The sequence below is a fragment of the Carassius auratus genome, unplaced genomic scaffold (assembly GCF_003368295.1).
Source record: "Carassius auratus strain Wakin unplaced genomic scaffold, ASM336829v1 scaf_tig00011797, whole genome shotgun sequence".
In the NCBI taxonomy this organism is placed as follows: domain Eukaryota; kingdom Metazoa; phylum Chordata; class Actinopteri; order Cypriniformes; family Cyprinidae; genus Carassius; species Carassius auratus.
The window spans coordinates 166,309-183,141 of record NW_020524243.1 but is presented as its reverse complement, the minus strand read 5'-3'; the positions used below and the strand labels follow the sequence as shown (position 1 = coordinate 183,141).

Sequence of the window (16,833 nt, the reverse complement as noted above, 5' to 3'; positions counted from 1 at the left end):
CTTATTGCAGACTCACCACATTCTACTACTTTTAATCACATCTAATTGCTAAATCGCATTACGGCTTATTCTCCTGAAAATTTGACCAAATGGTCTTTAACTCTAAAAGATCCACTTTTACCCCGGCTTCATTCAAATATTTTGGAAGTCCACTGATCAGAACAACTCAATTAGTTACATCAAATTGAATTTCTTAAATTTAGCTATGTCTGACACATTTATTGGCAACACAACTGGTATTTTAAAATTACACAGTTCTTTTCAGCAGTTTCAGTCACAGTCTCAACATCACATATGTCATCAGGCAGACTTAGATTTATTTTTAGGAAAAAGAAAAATGTCTTACCTGATGAATCGTGATAATTGAGACAAATGTCTGAAATGGATATCCTGTTCGTTGACGCCAAATGTTGATCCAAAATCAGTCTTGTCCCCTTATAATTCAATCACAGGGCCGAATACCAGTTGCCTTGTCAAAAATCTTTATTGACATATGTATCAGGCATAGGAGAGAAACATGTTGTCTGACATAGGAGAGAAACTTGTTGTCTTTGCCAGCTGTATGTTCTTTCTCTGTTTCTCCGTTTCTCCGTTTCTCAGTTTCTCAGTTTCTCAGTTTCTCTAAAGCTTTAACAGTGACCATAGCTTATATACCACTGACCAAGTTCCTTACAAGGTACAGAAACATGTTGGTTTGTTTAAAATAGAATGTATACTTCATGCTAACATCAGTTGGTATATTTATACATACATACATTGGTGGAAAGAAGAAGCCACCCTATGCATCAGTGGAACATGTTACATACACATTTCTGGTATGGTCAAAATTAGCTCCTCTCCCTGTGTCTGGTCATATGATCCTACATGTTCATGCAGACTTTAACTCATGCAGTAAACTTCAACTCATGCACTAAAACTTCACAATAAATATAAATAATATTAAAATAAGAAATTTTTGGTCTTCAATATGTAAATGTCTTATATGTGAAATATCTTATTTAGGTCAGTACAAAATAATACTTGTCATGCTACGATGCTTACAAACAAACGATGAAGAAGAAGAGTGATGGAATGGTTGATACCTTGGCTCCGATGCAGCTTTTGAAGCACTATTGTATCACACACTGTGCCAATGCTTGTATCGAAATGACAACATCACATGATAGATGATGTTTGAAGCTTCGAATGTCATGCAGTATTGGAAGATCGGGACAGATGGTTTGAAAAAAATGGCTTCGTGACCCCACCTGATGTAAGGGACTGTAACCTTGACACCAGACAGAAAGTCAATCATGTTTTGTAGCTGGGGTCTCAGAGACCCCAAACACAAAACAAAGGTTAAACAATATTTAACTTTGTCAATTATTAATTATGATCATGTGCTTGCATATTTAGGGTTATTTCTAGTATTCTGTGCCATTTGAGTCCCCATGACATAATGTGGTATATTTTGCATAAAATTGGGTTAGTACTTATTTCTGAACTCTAATCTTACAAAGTTACTGCCCCTCTACAATCAAACACTATAAATATGTGCTTAAAGTTTCAGGTATTTCAGGAACAAAATGTAAAGAAAAAAAGAGAATTAGTCAATAATACAACACTGGTATCATGGTAGTTTATATACATATTTATTTAGTTTTTCACTTAATTTGTTTTCATAAAATAATCCCAAAAACAACTGTCAATATCAAGCAAAAAAAAAAAAAAAAAAAAAAAAAATATATATATATATATATATATATATATATATATATATATATATATATATATGACCATAATGAACATCAGAAGGTATATTTTACCTGGTTAAAACTGGATGGTTTTAATATTTATTATTATTTATTGAGCTGTTTCTGTCTCTTATAAAAACATTTAAAGTGGCCTAATTCTGAATGTTCTGCCTGTTGTTCATTATATAGCTAGTACCCTGTAATTTGATATGTGACCCCTTTTAGAGCTCTCTAAGTCATCTGAAAAAAGGGTTTCTGAATCAGAGCTTTGTTTTGAAAAAGTTTCATTATCCTTCACTTTAGTTGCATTATATTTTTGCACTATAAGATTACATAGTTTGCAGTCAACTGAATTCCTTGGATTGTAGGACTTCCAAGTTCAGATAATTTTGATCCAGATGTAACTCTTTTGAACAATCAAACCCTGTTTTGCCTTTTAACTCTGTATAGATAGTCTTTCAAATTGGCCGTGGCTAATCTTATTTATCTAATGTGTTCTTGTGCACGGTTGGATGTTGTGTGATGCTGTGCAGTCAGGGGCGTTATGTCTTCACGCCGCGGCTAAGAGAGGTCACACGGCTGTAGTGCATGCTCTGATCCAGAAGGGAGCGCCTGTGGATGGCATGGCTAAAGACGGACAGACGGCGCTTCACATCGCGGTGGAAAACTGCAAGCCACAGGTGGTGCAGATGCTGCTGGGTTTCGGGGCAAATGTGCAGCTCAGAGGAGGAAAGGTAAGAAAATCTGATTTATCATGAAGACGTTTCCATCAGACTTCAGTGAGGTGTTATTTAAAAGCATCATCTTAACTAGCTGTAAAGAAACAGAGGTAATGCTTTACAATAAGGCCCCATTAGTTCATGCATTAACTTACAATGATGCATTTGTAACAATACATTTGGTACAGTATTTATATACTAACTGTTCATTGTTAGTTTGCAGTTATATATATATATATATATATATATATATATATATATATATATATATATATATATATATATATATTAGGGGTGTAACGATACGCGTATTCGTATTGAACCGTTCGGTACGACGCTTTCGGTTCGGTACGCGGTACGCATTATGTATACCGAACGGTTCGTTGGAGTAATTAATTATATTTGAAAAAAAAAAAAAAAGAGAGAGAGAGAAATATAATGATATGCATTCAACAAGGTAGCCCAATAACCCAAACAACGTAACAGGCAACGCCCCTGACACTCCCGAAGAAGAAAAAAACACCATCTTATATGTTTATGTTAGGCTACTCAGCAGGCGCTCGCTCACTCAGTACGCGCTGAAGGCTCGTTGCAAAATAGCCAATGCGTTTAACAGACTAGAAATGAGAAGATCCTCCAATAACCAACAGGTCTGGTGTTTGGGTGCACTTTGGATTCCCTTTAAGCTATAATGGTGATGGCAAGAGAGTGGTGGATAAAAAAACAACGGTATGTCGCATCTGCAACATGACAGGGTACACCAGCGGGATTACAAAAAAAAAAAAAAAAAAAAACCAGCGGGAATATCTGGGATATATGCGTCAGTACTATCTGGGAAAAGACGAAAAAAAGGAGAAACATGCACGCAGCAAACTATCCCTGCAGCATTTAGACACTATAGCTTACAGGGAATCCAACCCAAACACCAGACCTGTTGGTTATTTTAGGATCTTATATTTCTGGTCTGTTAAATGCATTAGACATTTTGCAACGAGCCTTCAGCGCGTGCTGAGTGAGCGAGCGCCTTAGGGGCCGTTCACATATCGTGCCTAAAAACGCATGGAAAACGCTAAGCGCGTCTTTCTCCTCCTTTCCAAAGCGCTCGGGCAGAAGCGCTCATGAGGCGTCTGTCTTTGCTAAGCAACAATGACGTGCTCTCTCCATGAGACGCGGAAATTTCAGCGAAGGATAAATGGATTTGCAGCTCTAAAAATCGCTTGCAGTAGCTCTGCTACTGAATTTATTTCAAAATTGCAATCCATATACAACTATGATCAGCTGTTCCTTCATCTTGGCTGAGCTCTCAACCTTGTTACGGGAAAGGATGAAGCTGATTGGTTGGTTCTTGTCACATGACCCGCGGTGCGCTTGCGGCATTCTGAAAAGTTGAGATGTTTTTACATTTTGCTGTATCTAAAACGTATCGAACCGAACCGAACCGAACCGTGACATCAGTGTATCGTATCGAACCGAACCGTGAATTTTGTGAACCGTTACACCCCTAATATATATAGCTGTATATTATTACAGCTTGCTTCCAAAGCAACATTTCTTATTGATGTACTAATATAACTAAAACTGAAATGTAAAAAATTATAAACACATACATTCATAAAAATTATGAAAGTGTTGTTAGTTGAAAAAAATGTTAACAGATATACAATTAAATTAATACTAAATAAAAATAATAATTTAATACTAAATACTAAAACTAAACTGAGAATTGAATAATAATAGTAATAAAATAACAAGCACAAAACAAAATTACTAAAACAATAAAAAAATTTAAATTAAAACATATATATACAAATAATACAAATATACAAATAAATCTTATGAAAATTATTAATAAAAACATTATAGTATGTTAATGATTCTAAAATAATACTGTTATTAGTAAATATTGAAAATAACATTAACTGAAATGAATATACACTTTAGAAGGGTCATTCATTATTAACAAATGCAACCTTATCATAAGATATTATAGAATAATTATTTTCACACATGCATGTTTTTATATATTCTATGGAACACAAAAGGAAAACATTTGAAGGTTTTTTGCATTAAGAAGCTTTGATTTCAGGTCCAGTATAGTGTAAAAGACTCCAGGATGTTTTATGAGTTTATAAAATTTTACAGCGAATGAAAGGAAACCATTGGTTCATGTGTGTATCTTTTATAAAGGCGAGGGAAACCCCTCTGCACATCGCAGCCAGAGTGAAGGAAGGTGAACAGGTGGCTGAAATGCTTCTGAAGAGCGGAGCCGATGTGAACGCAGAGCAGGAGGTCAGTCAGAAGAGGAGCGTCACCGCTTCACTGTGTTAACAGAGACATTAAAGGGTTACTCCACCCCAAAATGAACATTTTGTCATTATTGACTTAACCCCCTGTCTTCCCAAACCAGTAAAAGTTTTGTTTGTTTATGGAACACAATTTAAGATATTTTGGATGAAAACCGTGAGGCTTGTGGCTGTCCCATAGACTGCCAAGTAACTTACACTGTCAAGGTCCAGAAAAGTATTAACCCTTTGAAATAGATCAATGGGGATTTTTTCCCTAATAACCCCCAAAAATAACTTAAATTACACTTTCAGTTTTGATCGTACAGAATAGAACAACACATCAATCAAATATGTAAAGGGTCTACTTTTATTTGTATACACATATAATAACAACAAAACGTTGTGCATTTATAAAATAAAGAAAACAAACAGGGTACGTTGTCTACTGCCTTGGTTCTGCATGACCTTCATTTAGAAATGTGTCATTAAAATGAACTGTAACTCAGCAAATAATCAACAAGAGATATGAGAGATATATATCTATAGAAAGCTTGCCATTGAATACTTTTAAACTATGCAAATCTTACCAAATACAAATATTCGGTGATAAAGTAATCCATATGAAAACAATGCAATGTCCAGTCAGTAGAAAATGTGAAGCTTGCGGCGTGTAAATGCATGACAGCAAACAAAGCAGTGAGACGGTTCAAGATCCTGTACATAATTCACCCCAAAAAGAAGTGCTGAGAGGAATAAGATTTGAATTACCTCAGAAAAAAGAATGAAATGGCTTGATCCAGCAGAGATCAAAAACATGAGTAAGTCTTTTATTATTATTATTATTATTATTATTATTATTATATAGTTATTATAATATATTATACAGTAAATATATATAGTATATAGTTGCATTTGATAAAGCAGTAATATTGTGAAATTGTGAATATTTTTACTATTTAAAAAACTGATTTCTATTTGAATATATTTTAACATTGAATTTATTCCTGTGATCAAAGCTAAATTTTCAGCATCATTACTCCAGTGTAACAATATTCACTATACCATTCAAAAGGGTGGAGTCACTATGTATAGAAATTAGACCTTTTATTTAGCACACACATGATGATATATACAGTAATAATGATACAAATGAGGCTGTTCTTTCAATTGATAAAAAAAAAAAAAAACTTACCTCTTTTCAACATTAATAATAATAATAATAAATATTTTTTTGATTAGCAAATCAGAATATTACAATGATTTCTGAAGGATCGCGTAACTGGAGTAATGAAGCAAAAAATTAATCTTTGAAAATCAGCTTTGATTGTTCCGAATAAACTGTTTAACTGCACTCGCAAGTGAATCTCAAGTTATTTTGTGGGATAATGAAATATATTCTAAATAAACTACAAACATAAAAATATATACATTTATTTTGTCCTCACATTCTTTCTTGTAACTCTTCCCTCTCAGTCACACACCTGACTGAAAGGCTCATATTCAGCTTATTATGCAGTTTTTGTCTTCTCAAGTGTAAATCACAATAATATTCATTGTAAATCACGCCTACTCGCATATGCCCTTTAGAAACAAAAAGTGTCTTAGAAAATTGAATTCAATCTACTGTTTTCTATGAGTGAGTAAGCAAGATGATTTTCACATAATTTTGAAGCAAAATAAAAAAAATTAGGCTACAAGCTCCAGGTTTGACAGTCTTGTGTACAAATGTTCTGTATGTGTTGTGTGATGTCCTTATTTCAGTGACTACAAACTGGTAGTTTTTCAATGACCACGCATAAATGTTGTTTTCTCAAAAACACAATCATGTACATACATGCTATTAACATATTATTATAGCCCAGTTTGTATTAAATACAATGTTTTCAGAATTTTGCCATGTATATGTTTATAAGAAACTAAAAAAAGTCAGGGAATGCCAAAACCTCTCCAGGCCCCAAAACCCTCTGGACCTCAGAGGGTTAAAGACATCATCAGAACAGTCCATCTGCCATCAGTGGTTCAATCTGAATTTCATGAAACGATGAGAATACTTTGTACAAAAAAAAAATTACTTTTAAAATTGTTATTCAACGTAACACCATTTTGGAGAACATCCACCTAATGCAAGAAGCTCTTCTGTGTCAGTCGCGAAACAAGATACGCTGTATTCATTTAAATTAAAGCGTAAATACATGTAGTAAATGTATCCTAGACGCGCAGCTGACACGAGAGTGTAAGCTGCTTGTGTTCAGTGGAGATTCTCCAAAATGGTGTACAGTGATGCGGAGAGACACAGAGAAGACAAATTGTTGAATAAAGTTGTTATTTTTGTTTTCTTCATGTACAAAAAGTATTCTCGTCGCTACATAAAATTCAGATTGAACCACTGATGGCAGGTGGTCTATTCTGATGATGTTCTTTCATACTTTTCTGGACCTAACAGTGTAAGTTACTTGGCAGTCAAAGGGACAGACAAAGGCCTCCCGGTTTTCATCCAAAATATCTTAAATTGTGTTCAAAGGTGAACAAAGCTTTTACGGGTTTCTAACGACATGGTGGTAAGTGGTTAAAGACAAAATTTTCATTTTGGAGTGGAGAATCCCTTTAAAACAGAACTTTCCTCTCTGCTCAGAACGGAGAGAGCGCTATGCATGTAGCCGCGCGTCACGGTGCTCTGCAGATGATACGAGCGCTGATCCAGGAGGGCGGAGATGTGACCTGGAAATCTAAGGTACTTTATTAAACTTTAGTCTTGGAGAAATACTGTATTTTAAAGTGAGAAAATAAAACAACAGCAAATTAAATAATAGATTTTACAATTTATAAAATGTACTTATTAATATAACATTACTTATTAATATATATATATTTTTTTAATTATTTTATTTATGAACTAATGTTACATTTTGCAGTTTTTAATGTTAAAAATATGTTAGAATATGTAAAAAAATAACATTAAACAAGATTAATAAATGCTTGAAAAGTACTGTTCAAATTTGTTTATGTTAACAATTGCATTAACTAATGTTATAACACACATGTTCCATTAAAACTAAAAACTGTAATCAAACAGTTGGTGGTTACCATTGACTTCCATAGTAGGAAATTAAATACTATGGAACTCATTGGGAACTACCAACTGATTGATTACTAGAAATCTTCAAAATATTTTATTTTATGTTAAACATAAGAAAGCAAATCATACAGTTCCCTTTCAAGGGATCTTCGAACTGCGTCTTCTAGGGGTCGCTATGGGTGGCACCTCGTCGTGAACCGTGTCTGAAGCATACATTGAAAAAACACCAACGAGTTGCCTGGCTACAGCCCCTGACGTCACTACAGGCATGACTATAGATACATAGGCGCAAGAGAACACGTCATTCTCTTCTTCGTCTTCACTGACTGTTCTGTTTGAAGTGTGCATCTGAAAGAACTGGTAAGAGTGATCTTTCACTCTTTATCATGGCAGCTACTAGCAAACTTTAGACAGTGTTTGTATCCATCTCTGCGTTATTTGACAACCGATGACACGCACAACCTTTGCGTCTTTTTTTGGCTGAAGAGCACGCACACAATGTCTTTGAGAATGCATTCTGCGTGCATTGTGAATGATTTTTCATTGAAAAAGCACCGCTCTCGTTCGTCTCTCTTTCATAGGAAAAAAAGGGCAGCCATCTGCTTCTCGTGGTTCAGGACACGCCGCTGCTGAGGCACGGAGGAGAATGATATCGTGGGGATCACAGGTGGATCTGGCTGAATTTAGAGAGATGCGCGAAAGCGGCTATGAGAGGATACCCCCCTGTAGAAAGAGCTTTCTTTCTGCAGAGGAGCTGTCCTCCCTTAATCTCCATCCTTTCCATCTAAACCCCTTCAGGATACATCTAGCTTAAATGGCAAGGTATACGCAGCAGCAGGTCAGATTGTGGCTTCATTACACATGATGGCGGTGCTTCAAGCATATCAGGCTGATCTGCTATAAGACCTGGATAAGGGTGAGGGCCTTTCTCCTGATCAGGTAGCCAAGCTGTGTCGCACCGCAGATCCCTCTCTACATGCTACCAAGCAGGCCACCTCCACAATGGGCGGCAATGGTGGTAACGTAGAGATATCTGTGGGTGACCTCGCAGACATCAGGAAGAAAGAAAAGGCTTTCTTCTCGATGCTCAGGTTTTGCCTTCTGAACTTTTTAGTACCTCTGTTGAGATGGCAATCCAGATGATTAGGGAGGCGGAGGCTGCTTTCAGATCCTTCGTTCCACAAAGGTCCAGGTCTAAGCCCGAACAACATAGGGGTCCTGGTCCATCTCGATCTGAGGATTAGAGACAGGCACAGAAGGCTAGTGTCATGACTCAAACTCCTCCCCCACCTGCAGGTAGGAGTAAAAGGAATCGTGGGTCACAGGGAGGTAGGCAAGACCTAAGGGATGTGATCCAGACAAGGCATCAGTGTTATCATCCGAATCAGAGCAATACTTAGTATATCTACTCATTCTCTTGGGGGGTTTTTACATCTGCCCTTATCCTCCCTTTCCTGATTCCCCTGTAACCACCAGCTCTCCACCTGACCAAGGTTAGGTGGGAACTTCTTGCATAACAGTCTCCTATGCTGGACCTATGATGTTTTGGTTGGTTCTATGTTCATAGTAACCAACTTACTGATGGTCCAGACTAAAGGGAGTCGCCCCTTGAGCCGGGCTCCAGCGCAGGAACCGGGGTGGGTCAGTATGTTCCATTCTGTATATACTTGTATATGTATCAAATTGCTGGTGGTTATGTGTGTACTAATCTTCTGTTAGTTTCTTTGCAGTGCTCAATTACAGTGTTTACTAAGCACTTGTCAGCATTATGTCCAGCTGGTATGAAAGCCCTGATTCCGGCTTCATGTTTCCGGTATCAGGTGGCCAGAACACAGTTTTCTGTGGGAGCCTTCTTGATCATCAGGCCCGGCATGGCACTGCAAGGAATTTCATGGATGTCCATCCAGGTCACCCTGAGGGGCTTCCTGGCCACTTGGTTGTTGCTGAAGCATCAAGCGTGAAGTGGAGGTGGCAGTTATGGAAGTTTTATTGAAGAAACTGCCTCAGGTGATGCTGCCCCCTTGCCAGAGGTTTGTTAAATTGAACTTACCTCTCCCGTGCAGTTCAGCACCTCTGCAATGCTTAGGAACCTTTAAGCACACACGCTAAGTGTACTTTCTGAAAACCTAATGGTGGTGAGTGTGCACGTTGAACACTCTGCGCACTTTCTGAAATCCTGTACGGAAAGGGTTACGCGCTCAGCTTCGTTCCCTTTCTTGAGATGGTTAGACCTTGGTTCCTTGGGCTCCACTCAGCCAGTGTGTATTTATTTATAGACTTCAAGCATTGCTTCCCTCAACACGAGGGGCTTTTGGGCGGTTCTGGTGGTAGTTTAGCAGCGCTCCCCTTTACCAAGAAGGGTTATAAGTGCGCTACTCTCTTTCTGAATTCGGAGTTCTCCTCTAATGTGAGATTGAGTTCTCTGTTCTTTCTCCAGAGCGCTCCAGCATTATTTCCACAGATCGAGTTGATGACTCTCAAACATATTGTTTTGGGATGCACCATTCCATCTATTAGCTGCTCTATCAGAGTGCCACAAGAGCCCCCTCCTTAGAACAGTATTTAAAATCCATGTTATGGTAAGTGAAGTGCATGTGAAGTCTTTGCACACTTTCTGAAATCCGCACTATGGTAAGTTCGCATGCTAGTGCTCTGCATTCTTTCTATAAACCTATATGATGAGAACTTCACGCGGTTGCTTTGTGCCCTTTCTTGAGTTGGTAAAAGCCCCATTCATCTTGGTCGCCACCTCACCTATGTATCGTCGGATACCTATCTAAACAGGGTGTTGCTACTAGGGATCTGTTGAGACAGCTCCTTCAGCAAGCTTATGCAAGAGCAAGCGGTAGCCCCTGTGTGACAGGTAAGACTTATTATAAAATGTGAGGTTCTTTGCCGTATACCTTTAAAGGAATCTTCCTTGATTCCAAGCCTTCAGCTCTACCCCGGTCCGAGACCCTAACGAGTAGGGTGGGTATGTAGCCTAGGGCTTCGGCCATAAGGGGTAATGTCATGGACAGCCGTCTAACATCCCAGGAGTAACTCCCATGGAAATGGTAGAGTTGGTACTTAGTGTTTGCCATGATTCTGGTCTGCACTCCCCTCAGCATGGCGGCGTGGGTATACGGTTCCCCATAGCGACCCCTAGAGGATGCAGTTCAAAGTTTTCCTGAAAGGGAACATCTCAGGTTACGAATGTAATCATGGTTCCCTGAGTAGGGAATGAGACACTGCATCATCTAGCTCCCTGCCATGCTTTGGATGCAAGCTTCAGACGAAGAAGTGAACGATGTGTTCTCCCGTCAGGGGCTGTTGACAGCCAACTCGTTGGTGTTTTTTCAATGTATGCTTCAGACACGGGTCACGAGTGTTCCCCATAGCAACCTCTAGAGGAAGCAGTGTCTCGTTCCCTACTCAGGGAACCATGGTTACATTCGTAATGGTTTGGAACATCATTTTTGGGTGTTCTATGCCTTTAACACAGATATAATAAAAATTTACTGTATTTTGTATTTTTGTAATTCATTCTTTATATTTTGTTTTCATTTATTAATTTAACCCCAACTTTAACCCAAACTCTAAAATGTATTTATATATTTAGTAAAAATGTCCTGCTTTTGTGTTGTATTATTAATATTAATTATGCCCCCAACTTTGAAAAAATTCATAATAAGATTTATTTATTTATTTAAAATGTCATATTTGATATTTTATATATTTTATATATATTTTTTTTCTATCCTGTATATTTTGTTTATATTCATATTTATTAATTCAACAACAATTTTAGTATGCTTTTTGAAAAAAGCATACTAAAATATATATTTATATTTTTTTATATATTTATTTTATAAAATGTTCTGTTCAAAAGTTATTTATGTTAAGGTTTTTTTATTCTTTATTTATTTTTGTATTTACTATCAACTTTAAAAATAGCCATACTAAGATTTATTTATTTATTTGGATTTTCTCTTGTAGGTGAGCTAATTTAGTTGTATTAACATTTTGGAATTCTATATCTATATTATCTAAGTCTGAATCTGTAGTATTATTTTTGTGAAGGTTGGTGAAAACCCTCTCCACGTTGCGGTACGTCACTGTCACGCTCACGTGGTGGAGGAGATTTTAAACTCTCTGAGCAATGAGAGAAGCAGTCAGGAGGCAGAGCTCTGTGTGCGTGAAGGGAATCAGGTTAGACTCACAGATCAAAGAGAACGACTTGATAAAATACAAAAGCACCAGAGACATATGAATCCCAGCATGATTTTGTTGTGTTTGGTGCCCCCTGCAGAAGGGCGAGACGCCGCTGCACCTGGCAGCCGAGCTCAGGAGTGATGCCGTGCATCAGGTGGATGAGGACACCCACATCATCAAGATCCTGATGGAGCATCATGCTGACGTCACCGCTGTCACCCGACAGGTGGGTCTTGTGCTGTTCAACAACAGACATTTTCACATAAAACTGGTATTGTGAACCTGTTGTTTGTTCAGAGTGGAGAGACACCTCTTCATTACAACGCCAGGGTGGGAAACACTGCCGTTCTTCAGGAGATGCTCAGTAACGTCCCCTCCAACCAGCTCCAGACCGCCATCAACAAACACGCCAAGGTACAAATCAACAAAGAATCTGCCTCACATCTCAGAAAGATCTCGGAGTGATCCGACACTGAATAGACTCAAATGTTTTCTTTTCCAGCACTTTACCCATTTTACCCATTAAAACATGCATATGATATTCTTATAAAACATGCAAAAATGTTCTGATTAAGATTAGGGCTGCACGATATTGGGAAAAAATGACATTGCGATATTTTATTTTTCTGCGATATATATTGCGATATTTTTTCATACAAAAAAAATGGGGTGAGCACACATACATTATCATTTTAAATGAATAAACTTTTTTGAATGTATTTTTTTAAATAGTATTTAAGTTGAAATAATTTTTATTATTTATTTTATCTATTTTTAGGTTTCATTTTATTTTTGTTTTACTCGTAGTTCAGTTTCAAGTTATTTATTTCCAGTTAGTTTTTCCTATTCCTTTTAGTGTTTCCTTTTTAAATTATTTCAGTTAGTTGTCAGGGCAACATATCAAATTTGTATAAACAAACAAAAAAAAGCAATTATTCAACAAAATTGTATTTAATATTTTTCGTTTCAGATTTAGTTAACAATAATAACCCTGAATGCACACATGTACTGTCAGCTCCACTGTAAGCAGTTTGGTCCATTAGTGTGTAAGTGTGTGTCTGTCTGTGTTTAATTGTTGGTGTGTGTTCATATGTGTCTTACAGAACGGCTGGTCACCGCTGCTACTGGCTGCAGAGCAGGGTCACACAGAGGTCGTGAAGATCCTGCTGCAGAACAATGCTAGAGTGGATGTGTTTGATGAGGTTAGAGAGACGATTAATTACTGAAGCGGCTTATTTCTGATGCGTTTGGATCAGTGCTATTTATTCACTGTTATGAGTTGGTTTTACTTTAATATTTTCACTTTTCATTTTAATTTCACCATACGTTTTGGTAATTTTATTATGTGCTTCGTTATTTTTATTAGTTTTTGTTTTTTATATATTTCTTGTTTAGCTTTCATTTATTTTTCTAATTTATTTGATTTTATGTTATTTTAATTTGGTAGCACTGTAAAATAAAGTGCAACCTTTAATTGTATTTATTAATTAAATTTTTTTAAATGCTTAACGTTTTTTTTTACGTTGTTCTTACATACATTTTTAAATATTTTAATGCTGGTTGATGTACTGTTAAGTAATTTCATGGAGGAAAAAAAAAACATTTTGTAAAACAGCAGTTTTTTTTTAACTAAAATGAAAATAGATTTGGTTTGAAGCGTTCTCCAGCACCGTGAAGGATTTCCAGCATGCAGCGGTTGGCTGCAGAAAAAAAAAAAATCATAAATTAAAAAAAATATAAATCTTGTTGATTGATATCACTTTCAAGTCCATGAGTTCACCTACCAGTGGTATGAAAGGAGCAGCTTTAACTTTCAAAAAAGTTTTTGGTCCTGTGTACACATGATATATTAATGGTAATTTACCAGTGAAGACGGTATGTGTGAAAGGGGCTAAACTCTTCTTCTGCATATGCTGTGAATGTGAATTAATGTTCATCTGGAAAAACAGTGTGTATTATCTCACTAGATTTGTAACATAATTTATAGACCTTTGCCAACACAGGAGAATACATCAACCTGTGTATTACAGTATGTCATTCATTCATACATCGCTATTTAAAATTAAAAGTTTCTGCATGTGATCAAATATTAAAATTGAACGGATTAAAACATTAATCACGCTGTGAAGTGAAACGTCACCCAGCTGTTGTCACACTCTTTTTATTTGCTCTTATACATAATGTACTTTGTTGGTTATGTTCATATTACTTATAGGCATATTACATTATGTATTTTAGGTAACAGTGTTGTTCAATACAATCATGTTATTTCTTGATTTTGATATTTTATTTGAGCCATTTATTATTGCATTGTCATTAGTTTTTATATAAATAGTCATATTAAAGCCTGGTTTACACTTAGGTCTATTTGTGTTGCTAAAAAAAATCAGATTACTCAGTTGTCAAAATAATCAGTAGATTACTTGATTACCAAAAATAATCACCAGTTGAAGCCCTAGAATAATTAAAATATTTCTAAATACAACTTCATTGATTTACTTTTTTTTTTATTAAAAAACAAATATTTTGTCACTGAAAAATTCCTAAAAATAGTATTCAAATATTGGCATGTTCTAGTGAACCAAAGAATCTGTATTGTCATATAGTGTTCATATGTGGCTCTATAGCTTATAATTTTCCAAGAGTATGATACAGCTTTCATTCATTAGGTCAACAATATATTCATGAAAAAGAAAATCAGTTTGAATAAAGAAAGCAATATCTTTGCCATAGTATCCTTTCAAATGCATGCTTTGCATGTGCTGCCCCGCCCCCAGAAAAAAGTTCAGGATATTTTTCTCTTTTTTTTTGTGCAATATTGCGTTCATTAGATGAATCACATTTGATTATGAATTCAATATTGCATAGCTTGTCAGTGTAAGTGTTTTTATTAATGCCATTTATGTTTTTGTTAATATAGCACATAGCAATAGTCAACTAAATGAATGTAACATGGCGAAGATAAATGCATTTTTGGAAGTTGAATGTCAGGGAAATGTCATTTTGGAATCTCTATGGTCTACTGTAATGATGTTCATGTTCTCGATCATGATGGAATTTTATTTTATTGTAGTAATTAAATTATAGCAAACAAGATGACCCGCTGAATTCATTTTAGAGGTGATAACTGATGAATGTATTTTTAGTTTTGTATTTTCAACAGTTTAAATATGAAAAATAACTTTCATAAACATTCAATGGATTTATTGCATTGTGAAAAAATATAAATATAAAAAAACTATCATGCATTTATTGCATTTTGGGAAAAATATACAATTTTATCATTTTTGTGATATAATAGCATTTTATTTAGAGACTCTGAGTTTTAGGTTTTTTTATGGATCTGAATCTCTGAATATCTGTGTCCTGAAGAACTGCTTCAAAAATAATGTATTGAGGATTTATATGAAATCTCATCAGGAGGGGAAGGCCGCCATTCATCTGGCAGCAGAGCAAGGTCATCAAGACATTGTGGACATCCTGCTAGCCCATAACGCCTTTGTGAACAGCAAGACCAAACTGGGCCTAACGCCTCTGCACCTCAGCGCTCAGAGCGGCTCGGCGCAGCTCGTCAGGTTGCTGGTGGAGACCCATCAGGCCAGTGTTGATGCTCTCTCTCTGGTAAGAACTGAAAGCTCTGTGCAGACAAAAAAATGATCTTAAACCCAGAGATATTAAACTGAACAGCTCATTTTCACAGAGAAAGCAGACGCCGCTGCATTTGGCAGCCTTCAGCGGACAGCTGGATGTTTGTAGCAGCCTGTTAAACCTGAAAGCTGACATCACTGCTACAGATATTGTGAGTGCAATGAGATGCATTATAATGCATTAACTAATATGAATAAATGAAAAATTTATGTAAAGTGTTACCAAAATAAACCTTAAAATATTTTAATCAAACTTTCTATGTTATGATAAAACCTGTTTATATAATATTTGAGTTAAAACAGGAACAATTATTTTCGCTGGAGATCGCTGGAGAGAGGTAAGTAGAGATAGAGTTAGTCCTTAGAGTTAGCATACAGGTAAGACCTTGTTGCGAACGAGACCGGACGCTGACTGAGTGCGTGTGTGTGGCATTTGTGGTGCAGAGGTGATTGTTCGTTGATGAGGGTCAGGTGGAAGTGATCAGTATTCAGGTGAGGGCGTGCGCTGTGATTGGAAGGAGGTGGCGTGTCTGTAACAGTACCCCCCTCCTGTTCCTCTGGACCATGTCCTTCCCAGTCCACTAGGTATTCAAGTTGTCCACCACGCCGCCGGGAGTCCAGGATGTCTCGAACTTCATAGGCAGCACTGTCTTCAAGGAGGAGTGGAGGGGGGCTTCGGCTTCGCCAGGTTCTGTGGAGGGAGAAACAGAGGGATGGTGAGGCTTAAGGAGGGACACATGGAAAGTGGGGTGAATCCAGTACTCTGGTGGTAGTCGGAGTTTGAAAGTGACCAGATTGATCTGCTCTAGGATGGTGAACGGGCCAATGAATCTGAGACTTAACTTGTGGCAGAGCAAGTGCAGGCGGATGTCCTGGGTGGACAGCCAGACATTCTGACTGGGTTGGTATGCCGGGGCCTTGGATCGGCGAAGGTCGGCTGCCATCCTGCGCCTGCGTAGGGCCTGTTGGAGTTGGTGGTGAGCTGCGCCCCAGACCCTCTCGCTCTCCCGGAACCAGTAGTCGATGGCGGGGATGTCCAAGGGTTCTCCTGACCAGGGAAAGAGTGGAGGTTGGTAGCCGAGCACGCACTGGAATGGAGTGAGTCCGGTGGTAGGTTGTCACAGGGAGTTCTGTGCGTACTTGGCCAATCCTAGGAACTGGTTCCAGGATTTCTGGTGG

At 37.2% G+C, this 16,833-nt stretch overlaps 1 protein-coding gene across 1 annotated transcript in view; it reads left to right on the top strand.

The window, feature by feature from the left end:
- The first annotated feature begins 2,230 nt into the window (after positions 1-2,230).
- Positions 2,231-16,833, top strand: part of LOC113073295 (serine/threonine-protein phosphatase 6 regulatory ankyrin repeat subunit B-like) — a 35,778-nt gene continuing 21,175 nt past the window's right edge. Inside the window, exons 1-9 of the mRNA XM_026246184.1 lie at positions 2,231-2,467; positions 4,640-4,741; positions 7,370-7,468; positions 11,876-12,004; positions 12,105-12,233; positions 12,305-12,421; positions 13,111-13,209; positions 15,428-15,628; positions 15,708-15,806. Coding sequence (XP_026101969.1) covers positions 2,246-2,467; positions 4,640-4,741; positions 7,370-7,468; positions 11,876-12,004; positions 12,105-12,233; positions 12,305-12,421; positions 13,111-13,209; positions 15,428-15,628; positions 15,708-15,806 — 1,197 coding nt within the window. The 5' untranslated portion in view covers positions 2,231-2,245. The remainder of the gene's footprint in view (positions 2,468-4,639; positions 4,742-7,369; positions 7,469-11,875; positions 12,005-12,104; positions 12,234-12,304; positions 12,422-13,110; positions 13,210-15,427; positions 15,629-15,707; positions 15,807-16,833) is intronic.